Source organism: Henckelia pumila, chromosome 4 (assembly GCF_033568475.1).
Source record: "Henckelia pumila isolate YLH828 chromosome 4, ASM3356847v2, whole genome shotgun sequence".
Classification (NCBI taxonomy): domain Eukaryota; kingdom Viridiplantae; phylum Streptophyta; class Magnoliopsida; order Lamiales; family Gesneriaceae; genus Henckelia; species Henckelia pumila.
Genome location: NC_133123.1, coordinates 9,633,399 through 9,646,172, shown reverse-complemented (window position 1 = coordinate 9,646,172; position 12,774 = coordinate 9,633,399). Strand labels below are relative to the sequence as shown.

Sequence of the window (12,774 nt, the reverse complement as noted above, 5' to 3'; positions counted from 1 at the left end):
TCTCCAAATTTCATAGCAATCCAACGGCTGGATATGGAGATATGATTTTTTTAACAAAGCTGCACAGTACTTACTTCTGCAAGGAATGAACTATGAAGACTCAACTTCAGAAAATACCTGGGAATGCTTCGGTTATTAAAATCCGATCTCCACCGATCACATGAATTTCCATGATGTTTTAAAGTATGTATCCAAATTTCAAATCAATCCAACGGCTGGATATGGTGTTATGATTTTTGCAAATATGTTGAACAGTAGCTATTTCTGCAAGGAGCTAACTGCTGAAGTATCGGATTCAGAAGACTAATGGAATCGATGGAGGCATCCAAATCCAATCTCCACCAATCACTATCAATATCGGGATGTTACAAAGATTGTGTGTTAATTTCAGGCCAATCCAACGGTTGGATTGTGAGATTCGAATTTTTGAAAAGTAATGCTCAGAACAAAAGCGAGAACGTGATTTTGCAACTTCCGAGATTTACTGGACGTGTTTGATTCTTTCAAATTCAATCTCCACCGTTCAGATTGAAGATTGAGATGTTTTCAAGCGACTGTCAAAATTTGAGCTCAATTCAACGGTTAGATTGAGAGATATGATTTTTCCACAAAATCTGCTCAGTGCTGGAAAAAGAAGGCAGCGGCGCCTACACTTTGTCTCTACTCCTTGGCTTCCCAATAAACGCTCCAAGCACACAAATTCAAATTCAAATCTTTGCCAACTATAAATAGAGGCTTGCCAAGACCATTTAGAGACATCCCAACTCATTTCTTCTCTCATTTGCAAACAATATTCTCTCTACCAAAGTGCTCAATCAATATTTGAGAGTTATTTGTGAAAATAGTTTGTGAGTTGGTTGTGCTATTGTTGTAAACACTTAGTGTGAAGCCAAGTGTATTGTGAGATTGTTGTAAACACTTGAGTGTGAAGCCAAGTGTTTTTGTTGAGGCTATCCTTGGAGCCATTAAGGCCAAGTGTTCGAGTTGTATCGGCACGGTGATCGTGTTGAGTTGTAAAGGCTATCCTTGGAGCCATCAAGGCCAAGTGTTCGAGTGCTAGTGGATCCTTGGTTAATCGTACTTAACCAAGAAGGGGAGACGTAGACGATTTATCGTCGAACTTTCATAAACAATTCATATCTCTCTTTTACTGTTTTATTTACTTTACGCATTTATTTACCGCTTTATATTTGATTGCTTTACTAGTCTTCCGCTTGCGTTTAGTATAATCGCTTTTAGGTTCTAACACCTTATAAGATTTGATTAGCAACCCGGGTCACCACAAAGTGGCTTTGACTCATAATCGTAAGTAAAGACTTGTACATAATTGCAAGCGAATTAGCTCAACGAACAATGGAAAAACGCTCACAAAGACCCAGCAAGAACCTGCCCCCCATCCCCACAGCAGGTAAACCTACAAAAGGGCAAGTGAAATGCAACGTTAATACAATGCTTGGAATTATTTTTAAAAATTGTTTTTGAGCTTCTTTTGAAAAAAAAGCTCAAAAACACTTTTTAGAAGCAATCTCAACCACTATCTACAGCTATTTTCTCCGACCCTTTCATTCAGGTTTTGGTTGCCTCCTTAGATGCTCCACGTTGATTTCTGTTATGCATGGCAGCATGGAGGCATTCCCGAAAACCACACTCCAGCAACTATGGAAGCATTGGGAATTCGAGAAAATTCAAAGGATCGCAAGTTCACAATGTGACATTGAACAAATTTTGGCAAGGATCCGTGCTTCAACGTCTGGTCAAGTAAAATGATTCACCCTTGATCTTATTTTGAATATAACAGCTCAAGATAAGCCAAATAAAATATTTTCATTTACTATTTTTTTTTTAATTTTTTACAAAGTTCAAATAGTTATTTTGCTGGTTTTCAGTCAAATTAATCTGCATTTTTATTACGAGTTAGTACTATTTAACCGAATACCATTTTTCAATCGAACAAATGTCCAAGAAGTTTTTTTTTTTAAAAAAATATTGTAATAAAATGTCATTTTTAATTAGAAATTTTGCATAGTAATGATTGCAATTAACAAGCCATTTTTCATTTCATTTGTAATCGAGATTGGTGATCATTTTTGTAGGTGTACTGGGGAGTTTAAAAATCAACTTTTATAAGATTTTATCTATTAGCCCACGGGCAGAGATAAATATGTCAAAATGGACTAAGTTCATCAGATTTAGCTCATCCCGTCATACAAAATAGGTGGGTTGGGATGACAATTTTCCAACCCGCCTAAACTGTGGCGGGTTACGGGTTGGCCCGCCAAGTTACACGTAGGTCCGCCGGGTTGGCCCGTCCCGCCACGGGTTGAGTCGGTGTTTTTCCAATCCGTCTAAAAAAATGAGCCGGCCCGCCTCGGTAGCCCATTTTGACACCTCTAGTCACAGATAATTAAAAGATAACCGGTGGTTTTCAGAACAGAATATCCAATATATTACTATTCAATTCTTATTTGAAGCAAACAAATCCCAACCGGTTCTTAATTTGCATAAAATTCGAAATATTTCTTATCAAGCAGCGATTTCATAAAATAAAAATTTGAATTTCCACACGAAATTCAAGAAAATGCATTCAATCGTTAAAATTTAGTAGTGTGCAGCATGATATTCCAGGAGTTAAGAAACTTTGACCAAAATAGCAACATTTTTCTCAAGTTAACTACATTTTTCTCAAGTTAACTAAAAACAAGCTATGTAGTTATCACAATCAATTCAAAAAATAAACAATTAAACATTTTACAGGACATAGTTCATGAATGCATATAATTACACTTCAGAAAAGCTACTTAAAGAGAGAGATAAAGTAGTTTCAAAAGATACCTCATCAACCAACGTGCTGTTGCCTTGTAGCTTGGTTTCACGTTCTTTGAACGAAAACGACAGGAATATATCAAGTTATAGCTGACTTGCAGACAGGACACAATGTTCTCCTCCTCAGCCATGGATCAATACACTGTGATAAGTGAGACGGGGATTAGGAATCGTCATTTACAAGGTAAACCAGGAAATCTCCAACCATTTCCCAGTTGTTCGACGGTTAAATTACTTCACAAAGTTGTAGTAAAAACAAAGATCACAGTTTTAACAGACATTTCAAGGCAAAGGTAGACATACATATGCTTACTTAAAATCAGACGACTGTACGAGTTTGATGAGATAAATTGAACTAAATAAAAACTCCAATGTACAGAATATAGGAAGCACACTCACACATGTAGAAAGACAGATGACAAATACACAAGTCAGCGCCTAACTATTTAGATGTGCTCATGTTTATGTGTGTGCGTGTGTGTGTAATAAAGTCAGCGCCTAACTATTTGGATGACAAATACACAAGTCACGTTTAGGCAAGTATTGACATCTATTTATGAATTATTGATTCGAAAGAAAACGATAACTGGCATGCGACAATGGATAGGTGAAAAAGAAAAGCCTCATACATCTTTGTGAAATTTGTGTAAGCAAGGGAGATGGCGGATGGTGTCGCCAATGGTTGGAGTTTCAAGACAAATTGCACAGACCTCGTCAAAATTGTCACTCTGCATGGACGAAAAAACAATAACTTAGAAACAGTAGATGCATGACTTGATAGAGGCTATTTCATTCACGAAAGATTATGATTCAATGGCAGAGTCAATTCTAAAGATGATTACCTGAACGGTTGATTGTGGGAGGCCATTAATCTGATGAACAGATGCACCACCATGATCATTGTTTTCATCAAGAGCTAATAATGTTTCATAATCATTCCTAACAAGATGATGGTAAGAAAAGTATAAGCAGCCTTTAAACGAACAAGGATTTGGAAAGTACCCACTGAGTGAAAAACCGAGAAGAAACCAAAAGGTGATCCAAAATCTATGTTGCATGGATACGGGAAATTTTGAAAATTTAAGACACGATACGGTTAGGATACGGCGAATATTAAATAATATAAAAATATTATATATATATATATATATATATATATATATAAATTTAGTATTAGTTAGAAATTAAAAATCATAGAATAGAAAACCATAGAAAGGAGGAGAGGCAGTGGGCGGTGGCGAGCAGCGGCGAGTGGTGTTGGGAATTTGTGATGATCGATGGACGATGATGAAAGAACGAGAGCACTGAGAGGAAATAATCGGGAGAAGAAAGACTGAATAAAGGATTAATTAGGGCTTTCTAGGCCCAATTCATTTTAATATATTCATTAAATAGTCCTCAGAAATTTATTGCTTTTCAATTTAACCCCTGAAACTATAATTTTTTTGCAATTTAGCCCAAAACATATCCGAAAACGTGTCCAATCTGTGTCCTAGCCGTGTCCTGGCCGTATCCTAGCCGTGTCCGACTGGTCAAACCTCAAAAAAGTCAATGACACGGTTTTTGCCGTGTCCGACACGCGTATTTGCATATCGTGTCCGTGTCCGATACTTCAAAATTTTTTTTTTTAGCCGTGTCCATGCTACATAGGACCAAAATAGAAGAACATAGCCTCCATACAGTTATCTAGCCACACAAAATAGAAGAGCTTTTTCCCTTGGAATTCAAAGTAGCTTCAAAATGAGGAGCAACTGCCTAATTATGCAAATCATGATGGCATCGTGAGAATGGTTTCAGGCAGCTGCTATGAAGCTTGTAAAGAGAAAAGGGCAATCCATTATTTCGTATCATCTTAGGCTGTCAACGAGCATTCAACATAGTTCTTCTGTGATCACTCCATCAAGTATTATTTCAGTGAGTACCAGATTGGATATATGACCTGCGCTGACACTTCACTTATCATAATAGTGCACAAAGTCTCAGACAATACTCACTCATTAAAATCACGATGAGCTATAAGGTTTCCAGCGCCAACTTCCATGTCACTGAAAGCCTCTAATGTTCCCAGAATATGCATTCTCTGCAAAAAAGAAAAATAATATTTAGGAACCCCCCACAACTTCAGACCCGTAACTACAGTATCAACCACCACACTTGCAAAGATATAAATTAAATATAAAAAAAACAAAAAAAGCTTTCAGTTTAGCAACAAGATTCTGGGCATCTGGCATACGACTGAGAAAGTGAAGAAGCAATATGGATCCACAACGTCCATACTTCCTAATGCATCAACTGTACATAATAGCATAAGATATGCCATCCAACTATAACTCACAATTTGCAACTTATATTTGTGCGACAAGCAGCCTAAACATACAGTGTTTCAAAGACAATGTTAAATCAAGAGATGAGCTGGCAAATCAAATATTTAAATATACTCAAAACTGCCAACAACTGTAGGTCCACACAAACAGACAAGCAACCCTTCTATATAGATAGGTATTTCAACCTTGATATCCAAGTGCAAACAAGCATTCTGCCATAAAATCTTCAATGATTTAGTGACTATGCAACAGCTATCATTGCATCTCAATTAGCCGGAAAACTTACACAACCATTACTCATCAGATGCAACAAAAGGCGAGTGCTAATTGAATCAATTAGCTAATCAAACCTCTGCAAGTAATATCCAAACCAGTATAGTTTAACATTCAGGCACAATATATTAAACTGAATTTAACTGATTGTCCTATATCAAATGCAAGACGAACCACATAATAAGTCAACCCTACCATTTCAACATCCATGTTTGCAGGGAATAGAGAAGTTCTTCCTCTTGACGGCAACAGAGTACGTGGTTGCCCAGGAAAACGACCCCTCTGCCTCGAGATCCTTCCCAGTGTAGAAGCACGACCTTGAGATCCTCTACGCGAGATGTTTGAAGAAGACCGAGACTGGGATTGTCTTCGCAAATTGGACAACAATGAACCGCTCTGCACACAGCACAAAAGCCAAACTTCACAACTAAAGTTTTTAGCACAAAAGAAAATTATAGCAATGATACACGATTTAGAAAACAGCCAAAGGACCAGAATATTAAGGTTGTTAGATTAAATACATGAATGGAGAGAGGAAAACAAGCATATAAGGTTCAAATGAAGATAATTACAAAATACCAAACAAACCATCCCATGTAATCTGAAATGTTATATTCGAGTCAAAAAAGTATTAATGTTAGGATGGCAATAGGAGTTCTATGCGAGCAAATGCATCTATAGAACAGGAAAGCCTTACAACTACATGATCCATCACCGATTCTACATTACAGTGAATGTTGGGATATAAAAAGATAGTATATTTGGAAGAGGAGCAGATCATATGCAACTGTCAAGGTGAATGAATTATTCCATAAGAATAGACTGAACTAGAAATGAACGACTAGAGACAAGGTCAAAATAACACCTGAAAAAAAATTTGATATATATGTTTGCTTGAGTACTTTCTAAGAGACTACAGTGTACCACAAAATTCTAACAAATCCAAATAAGAACAATCAAATATTTTTTTTATCATAGTTGATTTATTCTTAATAATCTATTGAATTATCTAATATAAATACCATGCTTAGAGTGTAAGTACTTACGATTTGTGCAATAGATCTTCCGACACAAATGGGACAATGTCAATAAACATGCAGATATACTCACACGCATGAGCACAAAAACATATGATACATATGCTAGTAAATACTAAATTTTAATAAGGAAACAAAAGGAAGGTAAGTAAACAAAGGGAATGTAAATCCTGCATGCTAGATAAGTAGCTGAAACAATCACACAGTAAATAAACAAGTGTGCAGGATGAGCAGATTCCTGCCATTCTTTCAGTTGTAGATATTATAGTTATTCAGCAACAGAATTTCTTACATTAGAAAGGGGATGATTTGAATTGTCCTGGTGCTGCAAGACCGTAGCTATGTGTGTATCAACCTGTCATCGAATTTAACATACATAACAAAAACTAAATTGAATGTATGACCAGAGGCAAAAAATTTAGAAAAAAATCTGAGATGTAGTCTTGTGAGCAAAGGAAGAACCTGTCTAACTCCAAGAACTGGCAAGTCATTGTACAGTTGCTCCTGAAGTTCCCGAGCCAGGAGCTCATCTGCTTCAACCTGTTTAGCCCTTGCAACTTCGTCTTGAGTATTAGGTTTAAAATCATCAACATCAATTGTTTGATGTAAATTGGCCACATCTCTAGAAGTCGATCCTGAATTTGATGGTCCTATAGATGAACTGAGAATCACAACTTCTGAATCATCAGAGACCGGTGTTGAACTTTCACCTGAATAACTCAAAGTGGATCCCTGTTTCTGTCTTTTGATGAGTGTGTTAGCGGAAGGGGGATACCTATTCAACTGTCCTAATCTAGCCCGAGGAAGGGGCATTGCTTGTCTTAGAGGAAGAGAGGAAACATGATCAGAGGAAAATAAATTTGGGACCTTAGAATCGTCATCATCAGTAGCAACACCACTTCCTTTCTCCCTTTTTGTCATCCTCTTCTCATTGTGTTGACTGGCATATCTTGGGACATCGATTTCCCTCTTTACAAACTGTTCCTCACCGGTTGATGAGGAACACAGTTCCCGGTTATGCGTACTTCTCCATTCACCTGATTCTTCAATGTGTTCACCTGAGCCCCTTACGTAATCACTAGTTTCTTTAGCCTTTCCACTGAAATTTGAAGAGCTCCTGCGTGCACAAAATATTCCTTCAACTACAGCAATGCTAAAATTTCAGATTTAGCACGGAATTCCCAATTAAAAAAAAGAAACTTTCACCTCACAAAAATAGTAACCACTAGTATTAAAAGCAATTGCTACAACTTATAAAGTTCTCATTCTTACAAAGTTTCAATGTAAAAGATAAAATTCCCCTCTTCCCCGCAATCCTTCATCCAAATGCAGTATTTCTGCACATATATTTTACCATGCACAAACCCATTAACTGCCCCATCATCGTATTCCGAATTTGCTATCTACCTATAACATCAGTTCGGGATACTGTATACTTTCAACCAAACATAAAGTGAGTTAACTCATCAAATCAGAAAATAGAAATATGCAGAATTTTTGAAATGTTATTTGAATATAGGCTTTGAAATTTCGATGTGATATGATATAAAGAAATGTGTAATGATGGTGAAAAAGGGAGCTAAATAATGAAACTGTTCAGAAAAAGGAGATAAATATGTGATTGTATTATAAGAGCTCAATTAGCCAAATATCTTAAAAAATTTAGAACTTTATAGCTTACAAGACGTTTCAGTAGCTTATCTTTTTTAAAATTCCCAGTAGCTTTATTTTAAATATCATAACATCTTTTTTACAAGTTTCTACTAACATCTATAAGCATCTTACAATTTCCTAATAATGTTATCAGACATGTTAAAAACCTTATAAGCTGAGTATGCAAGCACTAATGAGTTTTGAATAGCTTACGTAAGGTGTGATACCATGGTTAGACTGAAACTTAGAATGAATTTTCCAAGTGTGGGTTTTTATAATGTACAAGATGAATTTTTAGTTGAGTTGAATTGGATGGAGTTCAAAGAGATGAAGCCTGTTATCACCTGAATCTCATATAGTTACTTCCCCCACTAGATAAACATCCACTACAAATCTATTATGATTTTCTTCCACTCTAAGGGTGAATTTTAAAAAATTAAGGATTACTCCTCAATGTGCATCTGTTCTCTCCTGTTTTTACCTGGGAAATTATACATGAAGATCCCTTTACCACGGAGTTCTCATTCAAAATAAAACAAATACACGAATATTGACTGCAGTCAACCTATAATCCTCACAAGCTAAGCCATACACCCAACACGTTTTGATCGTGAAACATGGAGTTATATCTCCAGATCTTTCTTGTCTCCGCAGGCTAGACTAGAATTGAAGAAGATTACAACTTTCACAATCATGAAAGTCTCAGAGAAACTAGATGAGCAAGAATCCAAGAATCAGCATATGATAAAATTTATATTAGATGGTGAAATTATAACCATTAATAATCAAAAGGTAAGTAAACATATAATCTAAAATATATGTACCACGAAGTTGAGAAAATGAAGAAATCAAGAAAAAAATGGCAGGCCCTTGGAAACTACATTGACAAAAAAAATAAAGTTTTGAGGAGAGAGATAAAACTCTTGGTAAAAACATGAAGGATGGAATCAACAACCATGGAGATTCATGGACATTTTTACAATTGCGCAAAGATGTACAGACTGTAAGCAGCACCCTTCTTAGTCCCTAAATGCAAAAAATAAATTCAAAACGTTTAAGATATCTGAAAGTCTACAAAATAAATACCTGCTAGGTAAATTCTTGTTTTTTATTTCAGGATCTTTTGATGCGCATGGATACATAATCACTCCTTTTCCCTTTCTGATGCGGGAGTTGTGACCTTCAGAAACAAATTCCTTGATATCAAGTGGAGCAGATGGACCTCCGGAAGTTATAGCATCATTACTATCAGGTGCACAAAAATTATTTATTTTCCCAGCCACCTTAGCTATGTTATTGGGAGATATACATCCATTGCGAACCAATCTCTTTTGCTTGTTTACTCTAGGTGAGACAATGGACTCATGATGTAGAGAACCATCATCACCAGGTTTGTTTCGAGCATTGCCAACAAACTCGCTGCATTGTCCATAACCATTACTTGAAATAACTTCAGTCATGTTATCCGTTCCTTCACCGGCACCACTCCGCGAAGTCGATCTCAACAGGTCCTTAAAAGAAGAAGCCCCATTTGATCTTCTACTGCACTCAGATCGACCACTGCCAGGCATTCCACCTGGTAATGTATTTCCATGTTCAGGACTATGCAGACTCATTTCTGTCAGATCTACAAAAGCGCGATCTTGAAAAGAAGAATGAGATTTATAACTAAATGATGGCTTCTCGATCTGTAGATGCTGCGTGTGACTAGAATCATCTCTTTGATCAGTAGGTGCCTTCTTCCTAAATAAGAGAGGGCTTTTAGAGGAAAATGAACTTGCCATAGAAAAACCTGCAGAATTAATGGGGTGTAGGGAGTTGCTGGAACTGCTAGCACATTTTGGAGGATGCGAAGGCTGTCTTCTGCTTCCATTGTCAATGGCCATTGACCGGGGGTTGTTTTTAAAGGAGGGTGAACTTGCCATGGAAGGAGCTGCAGGATTCAAGGGCCGTAAAGTGTTGGTGAAACTGCCCGTATATTTTTTAGCAGGAATAGAAAGTTTTCTGCTTCCACTTTCCACGACTAATGGTTGAATTTCAGTCCCTTTTTCAGAAAAATTTTGTACTAGATGAAAAGGGATATGTGAACCATGCCTTTCCTCTTTGTCACCACTCCTCTCATTAATCATTCGTTTGAATAATCTATCAGGAGTATCGGGGACATCCACCCCATCATCGCCGTCCACAGGATTCATACTCTGCAGGAAAAATCAAGCCATATTAATTCAATTTAATTGACAACGATCAGGAACATTTGAAAAAATACTTCGACCCGTGACCTCAAAAATTCATATCATCCAGAGTTAGAAACAGCAGAATAGGATCAGTAGAACAGGTTTCATAAAAAAAAATTCAAATTAAAGAGACATGATGTCATACACCAAATTGGAAACAATCAAGAGAAATATACTAATGCTAGCACAACAGCTACATGCAATGGTGGTACTCTTGAATGCTAATGGTACAGGTTGTCAAGATATACCACACAATAGATAGGAGTTTAAGCTAATCTCTCAAACAATGAACGTTAAACACCAACTGCAACGAATGTAGCATTCAAAATAATCAAGCCTTACTGACAGAAATCATTAGAAGATTATATGTTTCATTTTCTAGCGAAGAAACTCATAGCTCCAGTGAGGAAAAGGCATACACTACCAAGTATACAAAAACTAAAAACATGAATGAAGCCCAAAACAAAACGAAGTCTAAAGATTCAGGCAAGATAAACTCCAAGCGGTATCAAATGATAAACTGCAAATCACCCCCAATTCAAGATCACAAATTTCTCATGGATAAATATACACAAACATTTTTTTCCTTTTTCATTTGTGGGTAAGAAATTAAAAGTTTCTGCACAGTTTCCAGGATCGACAAACATTTACCTCAAAAAAAGAAAGAAAGAAAAGCATACCAAATTCGACATTTTGAATACAAAACCCAAAAATGCATACATTATGAAAAAAATTAGAGAAAAAGGTTGAGAATCGACTTAAACGCACAATGGTAGGTTGAACTCAACCTTACTGGAGAAATGGAAATATATATCGAACAATAATTTCAAGTCCTGGAATTGTATTAACCCCAGCAATGCAATTTCATTGCCTCAAAAACAAGAAAAAAAAAAAAAAAAAAAAAAAACCAACGACGACTATTACCAAAAATACTTCCAAAGAGTACCAAAACCATTCAGTTTCTCAAGAATTCAATTCGATTCAATTTATTAGATTAACTAAAAACATAGAATAACTGCCAGGAAAAAAAAATTAGTGCCAAACCTCGATTACCTTCTCGTCTTCCTCCTTCCGGGACTCGAAGTTATGAAAGATGGAAGACGAGAGCTATTGGGCTACCTTTTTACGGGCCTAGGCCCATAAATATTACGTTCCCAAAATGGACATCGAGCCCATGATATTACTTGGAAGTTGGATCTGCAAATTGTTAATTTTTGACGCATTTCGAAGATATATATGTTCACCTCTCTATGCCTCTATCTATAAAGTGACATCAGTCATCCCATTTTGTGATACAAAATTACAAATTTGAAATTATTATATTATATTATATTATATTTTATTTTATAAAAATACCGTCATCAACTTTAAAAAAATAATTCTATCTATATATTTAATAATTAATAAAAAAAATACAATAAGAACCTCTAGTTTCTTAAATTTATAAATTACAAAAAACTACACCAATTTTAATTTAGTTTCAAAAATTCCCCTACCATCTATAAAATCACTAATGACAGTCGTACACTCTTACTAATACCGTAAGTGTATGTACATCAAACGTGTATATTCCGTTTTCAATTTGAACCCGTTATTTTTACTTTATTTAATTTAATTTTTTTATGACTAGAAAGGAGAGAAGTTAGAACTAGGGGTGCAAACGAATCGAACCTGTTCGTGAGCTTTATGAGTCCGCTCGATAAATATTTGATTCGTATTCGAGCTTATCGAACTCGAGCCGAATTCGAACATGTTCGAACTTTTTTTCGAGCCGAGCTCGAGCTGAAATTATTCTGTTCGATAGTTTGCGAATAGTTCGCGAGCCTTAATATTTAATTAATATAATATAATTATATAATAATATATATACATTTTTGAGCTTTCGAACCATAATATCCGAATAATTCACGAATAGGTTCGAATATTTCGAACCGAACTCGAACTTCATTTCGAGGCGAACTCGAACCAAAATATTTGAAATTATCGAACTTCGAATCGAGCTCGAACTCGAATATACTCTTATCGAGCCGAATTCGAATCTTAAAATTTTACCATTATTCGGCTCGATTCGGTTCGTTTGCACCCCTAGCTAGAACGATGAAATTGAATAAATTATTCAACGTTGAGAATGAAATTCTTCACCAAATTAGTAAGCACATTCACACAAAGCAAAAAAAAAAAAAAAAATAGCAACAAGATAGATGAGCTTTTGACTAATAATATTAGTCAAGAATTCGATTCTCTCACCAGTCACCACCATATTCTCGAACGAAGTAACTAGCATAATTCACATATAATCCCAGAATGTACTCAACTTAGATCAAAAGATATCGACTACGGTTCTCACGTTCAAAACAAAACAGCAATAAAATTACAGTGGCTACTCAAAGGTTCCACCATACACTGACCGAAAAAGTGCAACAAAACCGA

At 36.0% G+C, this 12,774-nt stretch overlaps 1 protein-coding gene across 6 annotated transcripts; it reads right to left on the bottom strand.

The window, feature by feature from the left end:
• Positions 1–859: 859 nt before the first annotated feature.
• LOC140860353 (uncharacterized) lies at positions 860–11,535 on the bottom strand. Of its 6 annotated transcripts, none has more exons than XR_012143684.1 (9): positions 9,197–11,224; positions 6,920–7,574; positions 6,750–6,812; positions 5,616–5,816; positions 4,818–4,903; positions 3,666–3,762; positions 3,453–3,551; positions 2,833–2,965; positions 860–1,414 (listed from the first exon to the last, which is right to left on the bottom strand). XR_012143684.1 is itself a non-coding variant. In XM_073263332.1 (9 exons), exons 2-9 carry the CDS (start codon positions 10,303–10,305, stop codon positions 2,903–2,905), a joined length of 2,373 nt encoding a protein of 790 aa, XP_073119433.1. In that variant the 5' UTR covers positions 10,306–10,308; positions 11,398–11,535; the 3' UTR covers positions 2,594–2,902. The 6 variants fall into 6 exon arrangements, 4 of the variants coding, with proteins under 4 accessions (XP_073119434.1, XP_073119433.1, XP_073119430.1 ...); XR_012143685.1 differs by lacking the exon at positions 860–1,414 and adding an exon at positions 2,206–2,390; XM_073263332.1 differs by lacking the exon at positions 860–1,414 and adding an exon at positions 11,398–11,535 and having other exon boundaries at positions 2,594–2,965; positions 9,197–10,308.
• Between the last annotated feature and the right edge of the window lie 1,239 nt (positions 11,536–12,774).

What these genes read in the sequence shown, in the direction of transcription:
- LOC140860353 (XM_073263332.1), bottom strand. Translation starts at nt 10,305, where the DNA reads ATGAATCCTGTGGACGGCGATGATGGGGTGGATGTCCCCGATACTCCT. An exon ending in CAAACATGGATGTTGAAATG is followed by an intron (nt 4,904 to 5,615) that starts GTAGGGTTGACT and finishes TCTTTTTTGCAG; the next exon opens with AGAATGCATATTCTGGGAAC. An exon ending in TCCCACAATCAACCGTTCAG is followed by an intron (nt 3,552 to 3,665) that starts GTAATCATCTTT and finishes TCGTCCATGCAG; the next exon opens with AGTGACAATTTTGACGAGGT.